At 39.0% G+C, this 15,220-nt stretch overlaps 2 protein-coding genes across 2 annotated transcripts in view; one reads left to right on the top strand and one right to left on the bottom strand.

Moving 5' to 3' along the window:
• The window catches only part of LOC118404242 (succinate dehydrogenase [ubiquinone] flavoprotein subunit, mitochondrial-like), a 13,590-nt gene extending 8,074 nt beyond the window's left edge, over positions 1-5,516 (bottom strand). The window contains exons 1-8 of the mRNA XM_035803285.1: positions 5,415-5,516; positions 4,203-4,304; positions 3,407-3,571; positions 3,134-3,189; positions 2,715-2,802; positions 2,048-2,212; positions 1,299-1,447; positions 459-583 (exon numbers count right to left, since the gene is read on the bottom strand). Coding sequence (XP_035659178.1) covers positions 459-583; positions 1,299-1,447; positions 2,048-2,212; positions 2,715-2,802; positions 3,134-3,189; positions 3,407-3,571; positions 4,203-4,304; positions 5,415-5,492 — 928 coding nt within the window. The 5' untranslated portion in view covers positions 5,493-5,516. The remainder of the gene's footprint in view (positions 1-458; positions 584-1,298; positions 1,448-2,047; positions 2,213-2,714; positions 2,803-3,133; positions 3,190-3,406; positions 3,572-4,202; positions 4,305-5,414) is intronic.
• A 1,257-nt stretch (positions 5,517-6,773) lies between these two features.
• Positions 6,774-14,922, top strand: LOC118404243 (BAG family molecular chaperone regulator 3-like). The gene is made up of 4 exons (XM_035803286.1): positions 6,774-7,284; positions 11,453-11,620; positions 12,375-12,548; positions 12,982-14,922. The coding sequence occupies exons 1-4, from the start codon at positions 7,126-7,128 to the stop codon at positions 13,633-13,635; spliced, it is 1,155 nt and encodes a 384-aa protein (XP_035659179.1). The 5' UTR covers positions 6,774-7,125; the 3' UTR covers positions 13,636-14,922.
• The last annotated feature ends 298 nt before the right edge of the window (positions 14,923-15,220 follow it).

Genomic DNA, 15,220 nt, shown 5'->3' on the forward strand with positions numbered 1-15,220 from the left:
TTGGGGGAAGGTTCATCTGTTTCAGGTATCATTGACCTGTTGTTGACTTCACACTTTCTTTTAGGTCATGTGACGTAGGATTTTGGACATTTCAATTTTTTTCATCTAATCAAAAAAATAATTCTATAGATAATTAGTAGATATCCAGATGTGCGAACATGAATTTATAGCTTTTCATCATAATGCACGTGAAATACATAGCGTCATTGCAGTGGTATGTACCAAAGTGCTGTATTTTCTCATAGAAAAAAGTAATATAAGGGGGCAATAAAACTCCATGATGTCATCCATATGGCCCCAAAAATCATATTTTGAATTCTTTTATACCCATCTATCAATAGACATAATGACTCCATTCTTTCTCAATTCATTGATGAGAAAACAACAGAAAGTCAAAATGCCAATTTAGCCAGGTAGGAAACCTTAAAAATTATACCTATCCAACTTTACTGACTAACCTGTTGGGTGGAACTGCACAAACTCCATGTCCTGATTGGCCAGCCCAGCGCGGGTTACCATGGCGGTACCGTCGCCCGTGTTCGTGTGTGCCGACGTGCAGCTGAAGTAGGCGCGGCCGTAACCGCTGGAAACGGAACGACAAATGAGGCATCCAAAAAAACAAAATGTTTAATGTCTATACTGTAAAAGTTTTTCATGCATTACAAAGATATGTACTGTAAATGTTGAAATTTTTGCAGTGGGTTAATGTCTGTGGTTTTTCAAACTTCAAACCACTTAAAAAATGCTTGTTTTTTGTCTTCTTTGTCTTTGAACTTAAAACCACTACGTACACCCGGCTTTTAGTGACTTAGTTAACGTTCTTAGTGACTGAGAGTAGCCACGCTACAGGAGTGAGTATTCCATCTTCTATGGTGCTGAGCTTTAGAGAATTTTAAGTTAAAATCGTGTATTCTAACGAATCAGGAGCGGCAAAAGTACTGTCAGAATTTCATGCTTGCCAGAGGATCTGCTCCCTTTGTCAGTGCGTCTAGTGCGTCCAATTTCTCACTGTTTTCACAACAGTGTGTCCAATTGACGCCTGGACGCATGCCTGGCCAAAAGCCTGACGTACACTCCATTTTCTCCCTACTGAATCTGTATCTGTATCTATATAGCCGGTATAACCGCCGTTCGGCGTAACACACCAGCTTTGCAGGCACGCGGTGCGGCAGCAGCTGGTTGTATTACACCGAACGCCTCGTTACCCCTAACTTTTGCACATCTATCTGAAAACCTATATCCCAGTAAACTTTAACACATTTACAGTATATACACTCCTACTACAAGGATTTCCCTACCCGGTAGCGAGAACGGTGTTCTTGGCGTGGAAGCGGTGGATGGTTCCATCCTCCATGTTGATGGCGATGACTCCGATACACTCTCCGTCCTTCATGATCAGGTCCAGGGCAAAATACTCCACAAAGTACTCCGTGTCATACCTCAGGGACTACAAGGAAAAATCACAACTTCAAGATTATAAACTAGAAAAAGGTTTTATATGCAATAAAAGAAATGGAATAAAAAGCCAGTAAGAATACCACAAGTGTACAGGACAGAAACTTGTTTATTGGGACAGATGAAAATTTCACCCCGTCTTGAACTCGACTTTGAAAATGTTTTTTCAACACTTCAAATTACAAGATTTAACAACAAAAATCAAAAACATGGTGTGCACAATGAGTGCTGAGGTAGGCAATCAAAATTTAAAGTTGGAGACAGCCCTGCTTAAAGAACTTACATGCTTGTAACATATGGTCTGAAAACACTGAGTAAGCCACACTGTCTAAAGAAACCAGAAACAGATAAATGAAAACTACCACATCTTAGCTGAAGAGCCCAAAAGTTCATCTCTACTTTTTGTGGCCAAATTCTGTTCCTTCCCAAAAAAATTGTAAAAACTATCAATACCTTTTGAGTTGCCCTATTCCAAAAAGAAAGAAAAACACAGACTATGTTGAAAAAAAAAATCCTTGGTTAAGGTTTGAGTATAATGCATGCAACTACCAACAGTACAGAGTGTTAGAGAGGACTCAGCGAGGCCCCCTACCTGTCCATACAGGGTGTGCAGGAGGGAGTGTCCAGTTCGGTCGGCCACACAGCAGCACCTGTGTGCCTGTCCACCCTTCCCGTAGTCGTAACTCTGCCCGCCAAACGCTCGCTGGTAAATCTTCCCGTCTTCTGTACGGCTAAACGGCATGCCCATGTTCTCCAACTAAGCATAGAGAAAACGAGGCAATCAGAGATAGCATTCTTTACCTCCTTACTTGTAGTTGTTCACAGATAAAAATAGCATTGGTGAAGATGTATGGCAATGTTGTTTTGTTTATTTTGTTTATCAAAATTATATGGGAACCACATATGTGTTATATTGGGAACCACAACCTAAAAAGTTACCAAAGACAACCTAAAATGAACAAATCACATACATTTTTGTGTTATTTACATAGTTCTATTCTAATGATATCCTTCAGCAAGTTCAGGTATTGAGAAATAGAAAAATAGAATGACCAGTTTTGTCACATACAAATCTGTAGTGTTTACAAAATGTGTCCGAATTTTCCATATACGAACTTGCAGAAGTAAAAGTCATGAAAGAATTCTTCCTTTTCAAATTTCATTTTGAAAAGAATTCTCTGGTACACATAACTTCACTGGCAAAAATATTATCAATGTGACAAATAGATGAAAGGTTCTAAATAGATGAAAGGTTCTACCTCAATGACAGCTTGTGGTGCCTCCTCTGTCATGTAGTGGATCGCATCCTGGTCTCCCAACCAATCAGAGCCCTTCACTGTGTCGTACCTGGAACACAGACATACAACAAATGAGAATACTACAAAAAGAAGAAGAAAATTGAATTTGACTATCAACTCCCCTTTTCAGAGAGGCTGCCACCGCTAAGTGATGGCTAAGTGAGAGATAGCTCAAGGAATTTCTCAGATAACAATTCTTTGTTACCTTTTTGTGTGCTTTGTTGTCTTTTTACCTTGTGTATCATTTTCCAATTTTGAAATCGGTTCCACAAATTTTGGTCATTGTATGGTTGCTTTACGATCGCTGTCTAGTTGAAAGGGGGGCTAAGTGATTAATGCAACTAAACATGGGAGAACAATGGTGAAATAAAACGACTCACATGTGCCATCTCCAGTTGTCTGGTTCCATGTTCCCCAGTGCTGCATTGATACCACCCTGTCAAAGAAACATGACTTAGAGTTAGAGAGATCTGAAATGATCCTTTTATTTTTAAGCTCCTTTGTATAAAAGTTTTATATAAAAAAGCTTTGTTTCTTCGCTTTCGTGTGTTGCAACTTGTCATCATACACAAAAAGACCAACCCAACAAGATGAAAGTTGTAAAATCATACAATTTGACAAAAAAAAGAAGAAAAAGATTAATAATTTTTTACCTGAGCAGCCACAGTATGAGATCTGGTGGGGAACAGTTTAGTGATACAGGCGGTCTTGAAGCCTTCCGACGCCAGACCGAACGCCGCTCGGAGACCAGCCCCGCCGGCTCCAACCACCACGGCATCGTACGTGTGGTCCACAACGGGGTAGTTGTTTGTGCCCACCTGTGAAATAATGGAACATTCCAACTTTATTTGCCAATTATGTGCAATACTGTACTTGAATGTTTGAAGCCTTGATTTGGAAGAAAGGCTGACACAAGGCAAGTGTCATTTTCTTAACTTTTTTAAGAATAAATTAATTTAAGGCAACAGTTCATTGGGTAGTTATTTGTGCCCACCTGTGAAATAATGGAACATTCCGACTTTACTTGTCAATAATGTGCAATACTGTTTGAAACCTTAACCTCAATGAAAAGCAGACAATGAATTTAAGGCACAACATCAGTTCATTGGGCAGTTGTTAGTAGCAATAATGGAATGTTCCAAACTCTCATGCTAAAAGAGTAAACAGCTTTCTATACACAAAGTCAACACTTATATCATAACCCAGAAGTGTTTAGCATATTTGTTTGTTATTCATGAAAATGCATCAATAAGTACAATAACATCTTCAACACTTCTTGTACCATAAGGCATAAGAACACAAATATTCCAGTCAATAAACCTCATAATATCTCTTTATGACTAGATTACACACACAGAAAAAAAGTACAATTCTGAAGGATTAATATAGAATCACGGCAAAACAAATTTGATGTGAAAAGTTTGTGGGAAAAAAAGGAAGATTCCGTACATTGCCTTCTGAGAGTTTTGCATCGCTGCGTCTCCCCTCTATGGTGAAGTGGAACGATCTGGATGTAGCCAGGGGCTTGACTCCATGACTCAATCCTGATGCCTATATAGGAACAACACAAGAGTTACAGGCACTGTTGTGTATGAAGAAAGCACGGTCAAACATTTGAAAACAGGATTCCAAAGTTGGAATTGCTGATTTTTTTGTTCAACTTCAAGGACACAAAATATCTCAATTTGTGCCACATTTCACAAGAAACATAGGTTTTGTTGGGTGGCAATAACATGAATAAAGAAATACAACATGGTGTACTAGTATTCTATTTGATAAGTTATTAAGTTTGGAGGGTTCTTTAATGTGCTCAAGTCGAGGTGTGACACTTCTCAAACATGGGACCTCCGTTTATCCTCCTATCCCATGAAGGCTCTAACCAAAGCTAGGTACTCATTTTCACCTGAGTGAACTGAACAAATTCATGTTGAGTGCCTTTCTCAAGGGCACAAAATTGAAGCATATCAGGGGACATGAACCCAGGACCTCTGGTGTTTGAGCCCTACTGTTGCACTCTGCAACTCCACGTGATTGCCTTGTTTCACAAAATGTATATGTACATATCACAAAATACTATTTATATTTATGCTACCTCAAATATTTGAAGACCTGCAAAGAAGCTGACAAAAACATAAATTTTGGTTGCAAGATCACAAGAGGTAAAAAGAACAACTCCACTTATGACAGTCTCAAAGTTTTCATGCTAAGCGATGCGATAAAAGAATTCATATCTCTTCTGAGTTTGACTTTCAACAGATAATTTGACATGTAACATCTTATACAAGTGTCTTATATCTATGCCTTTATATGACCTTCATGGAGCCACACATACAACAAAATATTGAGCTAAACGATGCTATAAACGTCATATAGTGCCAAAATCGTAACACAAAAACATTCATCTAATACTTGTAATCTTGCAAATGTGTTCAGATGTACAATAAATTTTATCAGAAGGTCAACAAAATAAACTTCTTATTTCGAAGTCGCAGTTTCATGTTACGTAAGGTGGGCAACCAAAATAGCTACAAAGTGTCGAACTTAAAATGCAATATTTCGGCACTCGTACACAGAGAAACGACACAATATTCTACCCGAAGCTCAATGATAATTTCTAATATATAGAAAGGTCAACAAAATTGGATGTTTTTACTGTTTTACCTGAGAATTTGACAGAATTCTGCCGGCAAGAGCGCCCAACCTCAGAGCGGCAGCCATGTTGGTTCCGTGATGGAGCATGCGCAGTGAGCTTAGAGTAGAAACTTGTGTAATTCTCCCGTCATGCATCGCGATGTCCCTACATCTATGCCATTATCTTTATGTAATATCACCAAAAATGATATAAATACGTTATATATATAAAGATCTTCGGAGATAACTACTCTATACAAGAGTTAACCATTACAACTCCAATGATAGAAGAAGAACTTAATTTATTTGCATGACAACTGTAGAGGATACAATACATGATATGGTAATCAAATGATTCGTCATTTTAATAGAAAATAATAGGGCAGGGAGGAATATAAACGGATAGAAATATAATATATTTTCTCTGTAAAACTTTTTAAACGCGTCTTGGCAAAAAAGGTGTCATATTCGAATTCTAATGTTACTGTTTGTGAACCGTTATGAGAGATTGAAGTCATAAAGGCAAAGGCACTCCAGTTGTCATATGATTTGTCATTTGTGTCAGTGAATGATTTTTTCTGGACGGAGAATTGAAAATCTGAGTTCAGTTGTCAGAGAATTACCATCTAAAACGAGTTCCTTGCTAGCAGGAAAAATAACGCGTCTCTCTTTTGACTTTAGGTTTTGCTCTAACTGGGCTGTCCTGACAGACCACTGAACATATCAAACGTGAAATAAACAGAGCAACATACTCTTTGATTTGGGTAAACATCATCCGACGTCACACAGCTACGGTGCGGTCGTGAGGCATTAATGAGATCAAATCAAGATCTTCCTTTAATAGTAGCGGGTGCTAGTGGATGCCCGTAGGCATACTTTTTATCAGCTACGTATTACAGTACTAGAACACACGCATGCACACACGCACACAAATTCCTTCAGTGTGTCTTTTATCAAGGACGTTACATCAACAAGAACGTATAAACGTCCTTGCTTTTATGAAAAAAAAACACCTTCTTGTCTAACAACATACATGTATTAGTAAAAAAAAGAAGCAATGGAAAAGTTGTGAAAAGCTGATTTATTGAGCGTATTATTGATGAAATAATAATAGCATAAATTATGTTCACAAACTGCCTTTGAGCAGCGCTTCTCTTCGGCGGCTATCAGTACTACATCCAGGCTGCGAAAGACTGTATTACCTGCAATAATTTCGTTTCTCGCCTAGGAGCGCTGACTAGATTACGAAACCGCTGAAAATACATCCCCTGCATTAATTTCAACTCTCGCCTAGGGGCGCTGTACTTTGAATCATACTACATCCAATATGACGTCAAAGGGCAATCCCTTGGCTGTTCCATTTAGCGTACAAGGCATAATCACATGGTGTGAAAAGAGAAAATATACTTAATTAACAGACTAAATATGATATATAGTAGTTGTTTTCGAACATTTTACTTTTTAAAACATTAATTAATTCCTAAAATGTGATACTTAATATCATTTATGTGATTAAAGAGGGTAGTTTTTTGTATGAATTTAAGGAGGGAGTTTGCTAGATGTCACAGCTGGGACCGGTCCTGTCACTGGTGGCTTCAAGAATGTTCCGGGTTCCTGTGGAAAATCGTAGAACGTGCTAGTCACAACTTCAACCTCTTCTAAAAACCGTTTCCTCACAGTGACGACTTCAGAACGACTGTGAGACAACAAACGCCTTGACAACGTCATCAGGGTATAAAAGATGGCACAGCGGCTTTTCAACCCCCAGAATTTGGCGATGTATGCCGAAGATCCGCCTCTACCGAAAGGTTGGGAGATGAGACTCGACCCTCAGACCGGTTGGCCGTTTTTTATCGACCACAACACCCGGACTACAACATGGCAAGACCCCAGGAGACAGGTTTGTAGTCTCTTTAACTCGTCTGGGTCTTATTTTTCTGTGATCACTCTGTTTTCGTGAACAGTTTTCTGTCTACAAAGATCGCCCCCCTCCCCATTCTAGAACCCCCCTCCCCCAAATTAGTAGGACAATCATTATCTATCACATGAGCGATTATCTGTGTCTGTGATGCAAAAATCCAACATTCTTATAATTTTGTGCATTTCTTCAAGGAGCTTTTATCAGAAGCTTGTAAAGAAAATCTAACATTTGTCTGGGATTTAAATTTTACCACCTCTTGTATTGTCATCTTTTAGAATTCAAATCTACAAATTTTGATTTCTAATAATTTCCACAATGCCATGCTTCAGTTATTGTTATAACAGATGTTTGTGATATGTTATTGATAACATCAAAAACAATGGCCTGAAATGTCTAACATAACAGAAACTGAAACAAAGAATTTAAAATTTTCCCTTTTTATTTACAGTTATTTGTCACATTGTGTATGCTTGCTATGTCTTCAAACAATGCGAAACAATATATGTTTTGCTGTCATTCGTTAGCATTATTTTCTGTCTTATGAAAGAAGTCATATTCATTCTACTTTATATAACGTTGAATATAACATTATTTTTCACTACAACATGGTTACAGATCACACAAGTGCTGCATATTGAAGTGATCAATTTTATTGGTATCTCTGTCAGTGTCATTTGTTGGTGTGCCATTGTTGGTATCCCCATTGTGCAGAAAAGTGTGGTACAAAATGTACTATGAACTCGTTTGTATAAAATAGAACCACACTTTTTTCATAGTACCACACTGATTCAAAACGCCCTCCCCCCTCTTCAAACCATTGGTCTACTGTCTTGAAAGTTTTCTACCCTTGAAATCTTGAAAAACGGCTCAGGCCGAATGATGTATCAAGGTTAAATAAAGGTTAAAAAAAAAAAAGTTTTTTTATGACAGCACCATTTTGTTTGGTCTTTTCCAGTCCTTTTGAGGCATATTGATGATATACAGTGCAAAACGCCCCCCCCTTCAAACCGTTTTTTAATTACAAGGCGTAGACTTCCGTAGGAAATACGTTAGCCATAAGGAAGTTACGTCGTGCGGTTTGTCTTTTTGAGTCACCCTGTCTCAGCCCCCCTCCCCCGCTCCAAACCCCCTTCTTAGTAACTAGTCCGGTGACACGTGTAGCCTCGAGCGCGTTATGGACCATCCCATCATTCTGGATATTAGGGGTGTAATTATCACAAACTTGTATGTCTGTGTGTCTTATACATCTTACACAATAACAAATGATTCAACATATAATTTCTATAGATAGATAATATTCCTATTGGAGTGATACTTAGAGTTTTGAATCTATAAATTAAAAATGAGTATCAGAATATAAAAGAAAATTTGTCCTATGCCTCCTGTAGAGAAGTTGGCCCTTCCGACAGCCTAACGGTTGTTCGCGCCAAAGGCCAGTTGGACTAGTCCAACCACCATATGTATCATGATGACATAATGTCCTATTGTTCTGAAACAAGATCTGTACATCTTTTGTCATGCTTAGATATAAACAGGTGTCTTGTGATGTGAAGAAAAGTGTAGGGCACAATGGTCAATTATCTTGCAAAACATTGGTCTATTATATCACTGATATTATCAGTGCTGTCTCAAGGACCCGTTCCTCTGTCCTAGGATTGAAATTTGCTTGTTGAGATGGGACAAAAAATGTCACCACTTCCTTCCGAAACACCTGAACACAGAACAGTGACACCACAGTTTATTTGGGTCAATTCGAGGCTGCGCGCCCTCAAGTTGGGAGGCCGTCTCTTCCAAGAAATACGTCTGAATGAGAAAAGTCGTGTATGAGAATGAAGGGTATCCCTCAAGCATTAAGAACAACTGGGTTTCAGTTTCTTCACCCATTCTTTGGGGAGAAACTTTTTTCACGTAAAAAGATATGCCAAAAATTGGAATTAACCCCATGAAAACAACTGATATTGTTGGAAAGAGAATACCCCTGGCCCTAGGTATAATTTAGCCAAAAATAAAGAAAATCCTAACACTGAGATTTTTACAAAGTCCTCCTCCATGTAGTTTGTCATATTAAAATATGTTGTCAGGGAGGTAAAAGGACTACCTTTACCTTCTGCCAGTACTGTGTATGTGGCACTGTTAATATAAGTCACAACACTTGAGTGCAGTGCTACATTGTCCCCGTCTGTCCAAAAAGCAAAATAAAAAAATAATAATAAAAAATATGTTGTCATAAGTTCATATATGATTTAGCATTGACTAAAAGAACAGTCCAAATCACTCTTTTGCTTGTCTTGAAATACAGTTTCCACATCTATAATTACAATCAATACCAGGACAATGACATTGACCTTCATACTCTAAATTCATTTATTTTTGTGAGGGACTGGAATTGGAAGAAGGACTTCCCGGTGTTTTAAGTGTACATTTGTAGTTATATATTGAAACACAATTATTTTTTGCATCATGAACTCATGTCATAGTAAACGTGTCACACTGAAAAATGCGAACATAAATCCACCATGAAAATATCAAGATTTAGAGTATTCCCTCACAGCGTAAACTCTGCCTGGATGCGTATCATTTAGCTGCATTTATAGATTTGTCCAAACGTTAAAATCAATACCTGACGTCAGGGCCTCCTGAAATATTAACAGTACAGCAATAATACAATCCATGTACAATATAACGCAGGATCTGTTAGCAGTTCTTGTCAAATATTTCTAACATATTTGTCATCGAGTTAAGGAATCAAAGACCGTCTTGGTCCCAGGACTGTGTTCTAGTACCTGGATTTGTTGTCAAGCATGAAGAAGGGAAAGGTAGTTATGTAATCATTCTCTTGTGCTTTTGCTCCTGTATATTTTGTATAGTGGTAAACCATTTTTTGTAGGGTAATACCACCTAAGACCAGAGTGTATGTTTCTTATTTTGAAAGCAACTGTCATTTAGCATCATACATTGACAGTGTTGTATGTAGTACTGTATGTTTTTGCATTTTTTGCACTGGATCAGATTTGCATTTGCACTTCAATTCTGTTTGCCAAAATAAACACAATTGCTGCATTTGCCCAGAATGTCTTGAGTTATATCATGAGGAAAATTACATCAAGGGTCAAATTATGTACTAACGTTTTCATCCTCTGTGTAATTTATGTAATACTGGCTGTAGAGACCAGTAATTTGATTAGACTGACACTAGGCCCAGATTTGTCACATCATTCAGCCTGTATCACTTGTAAGTGATGTAATATGGCCACATATTCAAAGGATAATTGAATTACTAAGTACTTTACATGGTTAGGTAGAAAGCTGTCTCAGCCTGACTGGGTTGGGTTGTCAAAACATCAAAATACATTTTACAGAATATGAATTCAGCTTAAAATAGTTCCATTCAAATCATTGTTAGCAAGCCCATGTTGTTGATTTTCGTTGTGAAATTTGTCATTCTCAGCTTAGGAAAAATACATGTTATTTTCATGAAAATTTCATCACCCTTCATGTCATGAGGTTAAGATTTTTTGGAGAGAGGGTAAAAAATTTTTCCAATGCAGCAAATTTCTGTCCTGATATTATGGGACAGGTCCTGGAGACAGCCATGTATCAACTAATCAATGCATCATTAGTTGACGCGCAATACCTTCACCAGGGTGCCTAAGTATTCGTACAATCCTTACAGAAAGATGGAATTCATACAATCCTCTACTAAGAAACATACAATCCTTATGGAATTCCTACATTCTTAGTGTTTTGTTGGACCATGTGACAATGGTGGTAAAATCAAATGTCACATCGTCGTCTGCTACAGAATACTGTAAATACATTAAGTTTGCAGGGATTTAATTTCGCGGTAGCAGGAAAAAGGACTTTTTGTGTTGGATTTAAGTTCGCAGTAGCACCATGCACTGTAGTCTCTTACTGCCATGGAAAAATGTCCGCTGTGGTTTTAAGTTTGCGGTGAAGTGGCCAATGCGAAAACCGCAAACATTAAACGACTGAGAAAGTTTCTACATTTACAGTATTCTTCTTTTCTTCTGCTAGGATAAACAACCCACTGCCCTTATGGCCTTAAAAAGGCTATATGATTTTTTTACCATTACTCGTTCTGGTAAACTTGAACCTTAAACTGAAAGTCTTCTTTCTGTTTGTCCAGATGCTTGGTCAGCACAGGGCGCAGGCTGGACACAACCAGCAGCCACCACAGCAGAGCCGACAGATTCCTGTGCAGCACGAGGGCGCCCCCCAGCAGAGGTACACGGTACCGCAGAAGGAGAACTACCACGCCAGACCAACTCTTCCACAGAACGGGCAGCAGCCTAAGGTACTAAAACTGTCTCACCAAGGGCAGGTAATTATATACTCAGTGTACAAAATACTTTTCTGAGCCAGGTTGCACAGTGTGCAACCTGGGGCAAAAACTAGGTTGCACAACTGAATTTCAAGTTGCACCACCTACAATTCACTAATTTCTGAAAAAAAGGTACAATACATACATGTTTGGCTGATATGAAACAGAGCTGCCTTGGTAAATTTATTTTAACAATGTATATCAACTGTACATTGTTTAAGATATTGCTTTAGTTTGGTGTCATTCTCATTGAAAGTTTGTCAAAGACAATAAAGGTTTCTTAAAGGTTAACTGCCATATATAGAGGGCCCTTATTTTTTGTCACATATTATCAATACAATCTGCCAAAGCATTCTTGAGCTATACTGCTGTTAACAGACACCAAATCATAAAACAAACCAGGCAAACACATTCTGCGATTGGCCAATCACGTGGTTATCCTACCTTTCTCGACTAGAAAATTGTTTTGGGAAAGAAAGAAACAACAGAACTTACACTGTCAAAATTGCCCACATGAAGACCGGTCAGTAGACTTATTCACTATTGACATTGCTCTTAATGCTTGTTTCTATGGGAAAAATAGTCTAAGGGACCAACAAAACATGGTCCAGGTTTGACTTATGGTCCTTATGTATCATTGGTTTCTTCTGCAGGACCTGGTTTGACAGTATTATTATATATTAGCCATGCCAGTATATTTGAATCTAACGTCCCATGTTCCCTGCAGGGTTACCACCAGATTCCGGTCCAGCACGAGTCGTCGGCGCAGCAGCCACGAGCACGACAGACGGAGCGCGTAGCGGAGACATCACAGCGGGGTCCCGGGGTGTCCCCCCAGCAGACACGCAGACTGTACCCCCCAAGGGGCGGGTCGCCCAAACCCGCGTCACCCCAGGCACAGGTGGGTTTGTACTAGTATTGAAGAGTTGAATGACACTGTAAATTTTGGCAGTTTTCTTTAATTTAAAGGAAAGCTGCACTTAAACTGGAAAAGCCTTCTATACAATGGTGAATATACCCCCAACTAAAGTTCTTTACTTAAGTCCGTCACACTCATAGTTCAGAGCTGTCTCACTGTTTCAAACTCATGTCGTGCTGACATCTACTCACCTGATGATTGAATTATTTGAGGTCAGAGGTCTAAATTTCCCATCCAGTATGACTAGCACTTTGCAAGCTGGCTTCCCTTAGGATGGATTCAGAGACCTACAACTTGTCAATTCCCTCGAATTCGTCCGAAAATCCATCAAAATTACTCAAATTCTCTTAATTCAAAGACTGATATAGACCACATTTTCTTTGTCTTATCATCTGTGTGTTTCCTCCAATGACAGACCGTGAACTCACGAGTGCGTGATGTCCCAATCCAGCGTGTGCAGACGCCTCCTGCCGGTTCGCCACAACAGCTACGGCGCGAGAAGCCAGAGACACCACCGATGCAGGACCAGCCCCAACCGGAGCCGCCCCAGGAACAACCGCAGCCCCAACCGGAGCCTGCGCAACCTCCGCCCAAACCGTCATCTCTCGGTAAGATCGATAAAATCATGGCCGACGTGACGCGACTGCACAACGAAGTCCAGGACTTCTCCGGCTTGAAGAAGGACAATCTCAAGGAATATCTTCGACTTGAGGAGTTCCTGACGAAATGCTTGCTTCAGCTGGACGGCATAGAAACGGAAGGGATCCCGGAAGTACGGACTGCGCGTAAACAGGCCGTGGTGAAATGCCAACAGGCGCTGACCGACCTGGATCTAAAGGGGAAGGGAGAAGAGCTGGCCACGGCGAACGCCACGACAGAGAATGTTGAAACAACGGACGGACAGAGCGGGGAAACAGAAAATGAACAGGGCGATCCCATGGAAATGGAACAAGCAGCGGAAGATAAGTCGACAGAAAACAGAGACGCTGAGAAGGAAAATGGAAAACAGAATGCAGAAAAGAAGGAAAACGAAGCGGGGGATAAAAACCCAGAGGGGAAATCGCAATAAGGACGGGAGCACGATAGTTAGGAGAATTGAAACTTTGATCACAAGTGTTGTTGTCGCCATGTAATTCACCAATTTTTCTCTAGATACAAATATGTAAATTAAGATGCAGCTAACTTATCGGGTGTTTCTTGCCAACTACTAAAGCAGTACATTACTGTTTGAGCTAATAATATATGCATGGTAATGGCATCTGGTGGTAGCTATACTGACTTCATGTACATAGAAGAATCATCAGAATGCAGTGATGCGATGGCAATGTAACAAGATAAAGAAAATTACCAAGACTCATCAATACTGTCAGGGTTAATGTATAAAATTTAAAAGATGAACTAACGATAGTAAAGATTCTATGTCCTAAAAGAAGTATAACAATAGAAAGTTGAGCACTACGGCGAGAAGTACAAATTAAAAGTATCTCTGATACAATTTACATCTATGCTCATCAGGCTAAACTTCTGAGCTGTTATTTTATCAAACAGATGGAAAGAAAGTAAAATTTGTGTATTCTTCTCTGAACTGTTCTCAGAACGTGTTGTATTGGTGTGGTAAATTATTACGGTTAGAAAATAACGATCCAAAGTATTGCTACTATGGAAAGATGGATATTTAAACCATTACTGTATGTTGTGTGGTCAGATGGAAAGAAAGTATATTTTATGCCAGTAACAATTCAAGACTGTTGTATGTCAAGTCATGTTAGGGTATAGATTGTGGGTAGGGATAGAAAATGCATGGGTAGCTTTAACTTCAACTTACTAAGCTAGCTGTTTGGCTCCACATTTGTATCGGTTATGGTGGTAGGAAGCGATGTGAAGGTTAAAAAAAAACAGCACAAAGAGTTCACACGAAATACAGAAAAATACATGTAAGCTGAATACTGAGAAAAAAATTACACCATTTTTTACAACAGCACCCCCGCAATGTGTCTTGGTTTCTCCCGTATAAAGGCCTTTTAGAAGGAATACTATTAAATATAGATAACACCTGCAAAGAGTATAAGATTGTACATGTGTAAGTATGTGAAGAAATCTCTTCCGAATGCCAGTTGTAACAAGCTTGGAAGTGAAATGGCTTTGAAGATATCGCATTTGTGATGTCATATGTAAAAAAAAAGGTGGATAATAGAAGTTAGCAGGTATAGTGGTGATATTTCTTGAGCAACTTAGTAAACAAAGTAACAAACTGTGAACTTAATTGTATAATTGGCAAGCAAGGAGGAAGGGAGGGGGGTGAATATAGCCTGTTAGTTAAATCATTAGTTGTCAAGCCCTCTCTGCAATTTCCAGAGGACTTAAGAGAAGAAAAAATCAAGCAGCTGATAAAAGCTTCTTTTTATAATAGATTTGGATACCAATGCTTGGAAATTCAGAAAGCATTTATTTGCCCAAGGATGTTTTATATAACGTCCTGGATTTGCGCATGCCTAAAGAAACTGTTAGAAAAAGAAGCTTTGGAAAACAAGAGGAAAGTAGTACATGTATTAGGCAGTCTGCTATAAGCAAGATTTGATCAGGCTAGTGGACACCCCCCACCATTTTCTTCTTGTGTGTTCCTTTGGTGAAGGTTTGTCCCATAATTTGAGATG

The sequence above is a fragment of the Branchiostoma floridae genome, chromosome 17, assembly GCF_000003815.2.
Source record: "Branchiostoma floridae strain S238N-H82 chromosome 17, Bfl_VNyyK, whole genome shotgun sequence".
NCBI classification, from domain to species: domain Eukaryota; kingdom Metazoa; phylum Chordata; class Leptocardii; order Amphioxiformes; family Branchiostomatidae; genus Branchiostoma; species Branchiostoma floridae.